This window comes from Montipora capricornis, chromosome 8, assembly GCF_036669925.1.
Source record: "Montipora capricornis isolate CH-2021 chromosome 8, ASM3666992v2, whole genome shotgun sequence".
Classification (NCBI taxonomy): Eukaryota; Metazoa; Cnidaria; class Anthozoa; order Scleractinia; family Acroporidae; genus Montipora; species Montipora capricornis.
The window spans coordinates 2862514-2870013 of record NC_090890.1 but is presented as its reverse complement, the minus strand read 5'-3'; the positions used below and the strand labels follow the sequence as shown (position 1 = coordinate 2870013).

Below are 7500 nucleotides of genomic sequence, written 5' to 3'. Positions count from 1 at the left end.
AGGTGATAATGTCAACAGGCCATTCTACACTCAGGAGGTACCTTAACTTCTTTGAGTAGACTTAACTAAACCTGTATGTGACACTCTTGGAAATAAAAGGGTGGAAAGCCACCATGAAAGACACTTCAGTGAACTATAAACAGCACAAGGTTTTAATACCTGGTATTAGTATAAATACACAGGTGATTATACAAAAACGCGCTCTCATTGGCTCGCTATCTGGGATTATCAGCCGATAATCACCTCGACGGACAAAATGGCTGCCAGTAGTCGTTTTGCCACTGTAAGAGAAGATGATTTCGTGTTGAAACGTTTTTTTACTCTTTTTTGAAATAATCAACTGTGTATTTATACTAAAACAATTATCCACCTCAGGCTCAGTGATGGTCGGCGAATAATTGTTAATTGTAATCACCTTTAAGGATCCAAAATATGTTGCATTCACCTAATGAAATAAGTGCACCAAAAATATGTCTTAACCCTTTTCTAGCCAAAGGCAACTGCAACTGTGATAATTGAGAAAGCTGTGGACAGTGCTAAGGAACAACACAATCTCTCAGAGGAAGCTCTGAAGGATGTGGACATTGAGGAGGAATGGGTAGAACAGAAAATTGATTTGAAGAAATTGCCACAGCAATACATGCAGCTGTCGAAGATCAGGCTGACAGGTACTGTGACAAAATTTGTATTTTTTGTGTTACCCAACTGAAATACATGTATATTGTTAATGAGCATCATGGTTCAGAAATGTACATGGATTTCAATAGGCGTCATGAAGTGTTCCCTTGCCCTTCTCTCCAACTTCACCATCACTAGTGTCTCGGAACACTGAAAATTAACGTCACAAAGTCTCCTCAAATGCTGCTCCTCTTAAGGGTCAACAGTTGCATTTACCCTAAACTAAAAATAATGCTGACCTTTACCCTTACCTTGGAAACAGGGGCTTGTTTCTCAAAAGTCCCAAAAAGCCATTTGTGAACCTGCTTGTTGAGGAAAGCTGATCTTTTAAGATGTTTTCAAGGTAACAAAAAGCAAACTGACTTTGAAGTTTGACGACTTAAATCCTCCCCGTTCTTGAGATACAGAGGGAATAATTTGAGACACGTGAAAATGTCCGGTAAAGTTTCGGGACTTTCAAGAAATGGGCCTCAGGTATCAAATACTGAGACTCAAAGGGACACTTCATGTTGGATGTCAAAATTGGGTATGAATCTAATTATTTGCATTTCTGGACATACAGCTGTAAGTGGCATGGTTTTCTTGCAATTCCTTTTACAGATTAAAGTAGCATATATCAAGTGAACAGGTTAACCCATTCTGATAAGGTTTCAACTGATAAATATCCGTATTTTGGGGAGGGTTAATGGTATCAGGGCACTCAACTTTTTCACCATAAATGTCTTTGGTTCAATTTTCTGACTTGGGGTGAGTTTGTTGGCTCTCTACTCTCAAAGAGGTTAGTTTCTTGTTTTGCTGAACCCCTTATACGTCCTGAGTGTGAGCATGTGAGCAAGCTTCTTAGAGGTGGAGGGTGAGAGCTTGCCCACAGGCTAAGTGAGACTTACAGATGTTACTCTTACTAATGCCAGACAATTTCACTCGTTAGTGGGAGCCATTTCAGGGGTGAATGGGTAGATTTCATTCCATGTGATTTTCAGTCCACCTGTTAGACTAAGTGATGGACTTGTGCTTTACAACACATAGATCATCTTGAGATCTCAATTAAGTTAATAATGTTATTTGTCTCTTTGTAAAGGTCTTGTGGTCCTTACAGAAATGGCAGGTTATGCCATTGCCCCAGAAGCTATGCATCTCAGCACGTTTCTTTGGGCAGCACTTGGTACTGGACTATGCTCTTCTTCTGCCAATTCTTTCAACCAGGTTTGTATAGAAAATGCTCTTTTTTCTAATTTAGCATAGTAGCATGCCAAGTCAGCTCTCTCCCGATCACCGTTTGATTATGAAGTCAAATGTTTGCTTTCTTTTATTAGTGGCTTGAGGTTCCATTTGATTCTCAGATGAGTCGCACACAAAACCGTGTTCTTGTAAGAGCACGTCTTAGGTGAGCTTAACTATCATTATTACCGGTATTTTTATGTGAGAATGTGGTTCAAAACCTGCCCTAGCTAGGTGCCAGATCTTTTTCCCCAAGATCTGAGATAATTAGTGAGCAGTCCTGGGGAAAAAGTCACTCTGGCCACCTTGCCTTTGGAAAGGAATTACTATCTGTGGTCTTTTTACATTTTATCAGGGTTTTTAGGGTTTATTGGTTTATGAACCCCTTACATCTTTTTTTTGCATTGCATTTCTCCACAGTCCCCTGCATGTTGTCATGTTTGGTGCAACAGCTGGTCTGTTAGGAGTGTCTGTGTTGCTTACTCAAGTGAATGGATTAACGGCAGCTCTTGGTAGGCTCTTTGCACTTATTGAGCTACTGGTACTTTAAGTTAAACTACGAGGAGAAATAATAATTGTCAATTGAAAACAAACTTGTGCATATTATTTTGTCTGAGATTGGCTCACAATGTGTCATGTTCTGTCTGTCCAGATGCATAAAGTGACATTAATAATAATAATGTTCTGAATCCCTGTATGGCATTATTTTAACAATCTCTAAATCCACTCAAAATAATAATATTAACAATTTATAATAATTAATAACATTAATAATAATAATAATAATAATAATAATGTTCTGAATCCCTGTATGGCATTATTATTTAACAATCTCTACATCCACTCAAAATAATAATCTTAATAATTAATTATATTAATAATAATAATGTTCTGAATCCCTATATAGTATTATTATTTAACAAGTCTACATCCACTCAAAACATATATCTGACCTGCAAAACATAATTATGTCCCCTTTAAATGAAGTCAAGAAAATTTGTGGCAAGCCAATGTACTGAGCCATTAAGCAGGTCCTTCAGTTTTAATATATGTTAGGGAAAGGCCTCACCAGCCTTGTGAAAATTTTATCAGGTATGAGATTACATTTTGAAAAACCAAGAAATACTTGTATGTTTATTATTAAATATTATATTTGACCATGCAGTAAGGACAGACAAGTTTATTTTGTGTGATTTCTAGTGATATTTGGCATAAATATCATGCATGACATGTCAACTTTGTTCTGCACAAGTTCAAAAGATGTGAAACAGATTTTATACAATAATAATTAATATGAAACAGATTTCATACAATTATAATAATTAATATATTTATTTGTATATTATTATTATGACAGTTTGAAACTTTTGAATGTCAATACCTTAAAGCTACCTGGGGCGTTAATCGTAACCCAGGAGCTCCTTAAAAACACCATGTTCAAGTCCTATTTACAAATATCTTTCTAAAAGTATTATCCACTTAAATCTATTAAACTATGTGAAAATATAAAATAAGTGATTGCTAAAATTAAAAAAAAAAAAAAAAAGAATAATAATAAAAAAATAATAATAATAATACATTTTTTTTTACAATAATATCCTTTGCTGAAATGAAATTCGTGTTATATTGCTCGTAAAGTTTATGTGATTACTTTAAAAGTGCGGGCAATATTAAGAGAGCTTGATAAGACCGATTTCTGCATCTTTAGCAGGACTCCTTTAGTTCTCACTCTTGACCCGAGTAAATTCCTCATTCCCTCCTCCATGTCTGTGGACCATCCACCTAGCACGTCAATAATGATGTTGTACTGTTGCACATCGTACCCAGGGTACTGTCGCTTTATCTCCCATCTTAGGGGGGCATACTTGGCTGTCTTCTCCTCTTCCTTACTTGTTCGGTTATCAATCCATGGACAGCTCATCTCTAGTGCTATCACCTTCTCCTGTTGGTGGTCGATAAAACGGGCATCGATTCTGTTTGCTCTCACCTCGGTGCGCTCAGCATACAGCGGGACATCCCAGTAGGCTTGAAACTGGTCGTTTTCATATACCGGTTTGGGTTTTACTTGGGAGAACCATGGTGGGACTTTGTCAATAAGGTTTGCGTCCTTCAGGATCTCGAAGAACAGGATCTTCAAGGCGTTATTGTGCCTTTCCAAGTACTTGTTCTGTGCCAAGGTGGGACATCCAGCTAGAATATGCTGAACTGTTTCTGCTGATCTACTGCATAGCCTACATGCCACTTCAGTAGCTGGTCGGGCTCGCACCTTGTGACTGTAATATATTCTTGTTGGCAATAGTTGCTCGTAGAGCTCGATCACTCCTGCAACGGTGTTAGACGGACACAACGTCCAGTCCTTAAGCCAAGCAAAGCAGCCTGCTTTACTCAGACTTACATCCTCCCACCTACTTGTGTGTAGCTTTCCTTGCCACCTCTCTTCCCTCACAGCCTGTGTATTCTGCTTTTCTACAGTTTCCTTCAAGGCAACTTTGATCTTCTTGTCTGTGATTGTTACTCCCCCCTGGGTGATGCAGGGTGACGGGAGCTCAAGGTCCAGGCCAAGACCGAGCTCTGCTGCATACTTCATGCTATCCTTTAAAAATGAATGGTGTCCCACCTCACCTGCTCTTTCTTCAAACTTTCTCACAACTGCAATGGTGGGGTCCAGATTCTTGTAGACTTTCAGAGCAGCCTTTATCTTGACGAGTTTGTATTCTTGCTCGACTGATTTCAGCCCGCGCCCCCCTTTTTCCCTCGGGAGGTACAGTAATGCTGTCGAGCCTAGGGGGTAATATTATTATTATTATTATTATTATTATTATTATTATTATTATTAATTTTAAAACTTAACATTCGTGTCATTTACAGATGTATGTCAATGAGCGGTACATAAACTGTATCATACTCTAAATTGTTTATTAACTATTCTTTAACTTTCTATATACCAGAAAAATAATTATATGAAGCACCGACAATAATATTATTGTAGGTCAGCCATGACCACTAAAATACACCTCTTCTTGCAGTCAGCTGAATGGCAGAAGTTTTTTAGGTAGTTTATTAGTACACAGCCAGTAACATGGCTGCTTAACATAAAAATTAATGTAAAAGTTACTGTACAATGCTTTTTTTTTTTCAGGTCTAAGCACTCTTTTCCTCTATACATCTGTCTACACTCCCCTGAAGAGGATTAGTATTCTAAACACATGGGTGGGGTCAGTAGTGGGAGCACTGCCTCCCTTGATGGGTTGGGCAGCTTGTACTGGTGGCTTGGATGCAGGAGGACTTATTCTAGCTGGGATTCTTTATTCTTGGCAGTTTCCTCATTTTAACGCTCTCAGCTGGAATTTGAGGGCAGATTATTCAAGAGGTAAGTATTCTTTTGACGTTCATTGTCATCATCATATATTTTTTAGTGTAAGTAGCTTGGTGTAGCTAATATCTCCAAGTATTTACCCTCCCAAAAATGATATACCGCAGAGGACAGACCACAACACTGAGAACTCCATGCCCTGCTCTTTGCTAGTAGTGTGTGCGTTCTTTGTTAGAATGATCATTTCAATAATTGCAGTAAACACCCGCATAGTAGAACCTAGATTTTACGAACCTGTTCGGCTAAAAATTTCATTTTAGACCACCCTTACATAAGAACCAGGTTAGCCTAAAAACTTAGACAGGTTCTTATTTTAGAAAATGACCTTGAAGTTTCAGGCTACTGGAGCAAATTGCACTTTACACTAAGAACCTACATAGCCTAAAACTACTGTAAATACCAGGTACCATTTTTATAAGAACCTATTTAACCTAACTTACATGCGGGTTTTCACTGTATTAATTGAACAACTTATGCAGTTGCAAAATAATGAGCAGCTTTCATAGCTCAGTTGGTAGCACACTGCCCCGGCATCGTAGAGGTCAGCTGCCATGTGTTCAAGTCCCTTTGCATGGAGCCACCAAAATTTTCGGATGTCTACAAGAGACAGTTGCTTAAATAATATCGGGCTAAGTGCGAGAATCACTTCTCTCATTCACCCACGGTTGGTATATGACATTTTATGCCTTCTACATGTACACCATTGATATAGATAGGTGCTGCTGTGGAAGTCACTTTCAGCAATGCTTTCAGTCAGAGTGTACTCTTCAGGGTACATGAAGGTGAAGGTTGGTGGTGATTCTGCTTCTTGCAGCAGTGATGAAATGATTCCCTTCCAAGAGCTGTGCGATGTATGGTCCTTCTCGTCTAAGTAACGACATAGCAACATCCTCAACTTTAATACCATTTTCTCGAGACGGCCAGCCTACATGTAGGAGGGTACACAAGGCATTGGGGAAGATCATTTGCTAGCTAGCGGTCCAACACTCGTTGGACATTGTTTTTAGTCTGGTTCCTCTTCCTTTCATTTGACTTTCTGCGGTTTTCTTTTTTCCTTCTCCTTTTGTTGTTGTATGCCCTTTTGTTGAGTATGCCATTAAATACGCTGCCATAACTTCCCCTTATATTTTCTAATGCTTCCATGTCCTTGGTGACCTTCGTCAACTTAGCTTCTATACATTCGACCTGTTTTACATTGAAACTGTAGGCAAATTCTTCGCCCTCCTTTAAAGCAAGCCCATTTGACTGAAAGAGTGTGGATCGTGTTCCTTCACGTCTTTCAACTTGACATTCAACTTTTCACCATTCCTCTGTGCTCTTTGATGGACAAGTTCTTCCATCACTGGGCTTTAACTGGCCCCCTGGCTTAGAAAACTCACTCGCCTTTTCTGAACAGCCATCCGCACTTAGAAAGGTAGCTTCTTTTGCTTGTAAGATGTAAAACTGCCTAGATCGTTCAGCGGTAAACCTTTTCTTAAACAACTCGTCGCTTTCGCCATTATTGCGCATTTTGGAATGAGCCTCTTTCATCTGCGTTGCTGTATTTGCAGATAATTGTTTTTGTCAAATAAACGTTTTCGGTGGATTATCTTCAGCATCTTGAAGTGATGGAAGTTAAAAGGAAAAAGAGAGCAGAAGAAACGGCAAAAGAAAGTAGGAAGGCAAAAGATAAATCATATGAGGATTATCCTTGGATTGAGCTGTTCAGATGGGGAAGATGCCAATGATAGGCCAAATGCCATACGCTCAGGGCGAGCATTAACTAGGAGATCGGAAATTGACTTCTCTTTCTTTTGATTTGTGTTTTGTAATAAACAGCTTTCTTTAGTATAGGGATTGTAAACATGGTCTTCACAGTGAGCACAAGAACGTGAAGTAGGGGAATAATAGAGAATATTAAAAAAGTTGAAATCTTGATAGAGGGTCATTTATTTTGGAGGGGGGGAGGGGTCATCCGAAAAAATGACCCGCTATAGGGGGGGGGGGCATGTAAAAAAATTGGTAAGCTGATGGGGGGTCATGCGATTTTTAAATGGTGCTTCCCAAATCTCACCAGCCCCCCCTCCCTCATAAAAAATGAACGGTCCTTAAGTCAAAAGTCACTGTTCAGGAGGTTGCGGGATCAACACTAAAAGTCTTTATTGTAATAACTTAGGAGAAAGGTGCTACCTTTGTAATGACATCTACAAATGGTTAGACTCTCTTTCTCGGATAACCCTTCGACGTTCATA

At 39.0% G+C, this 7500-nt stretch overlaps 1 protein-coding gene across 1 annotated transcript in view; it reads left to right on the top strand.

The window, feature by feature from the left end:
* Window positions 1-7500, top strand: part of LOC138014361 (protoheme IX farnesyltransferase, mitochondrial-like) — a 16530-nt gene that overhangs the window by 7035 nt on the left and 1995 nt on the right. Inside the window, exons 3-7 of the mRNA XM_068861418.1 lie at window positions 491-668; window positions 1757-1881; window positions 1992-2062; window positions 2317-2408; window positions 5036-5266. Coding sequence (XP_068717519.1) covers window positions 491-668; window positions 1757-1881; window positions 1992-2062; window positions 2317-2408; window positions 5036-5266 — 697 coding nt within the window. The remainder of the gene's footprint in view (window positions 1-490; window positions 669-1756; window positions 1882-1991; window positions 2063-2316; window positions 2409-5035; window positions 5267-7500) is intronic.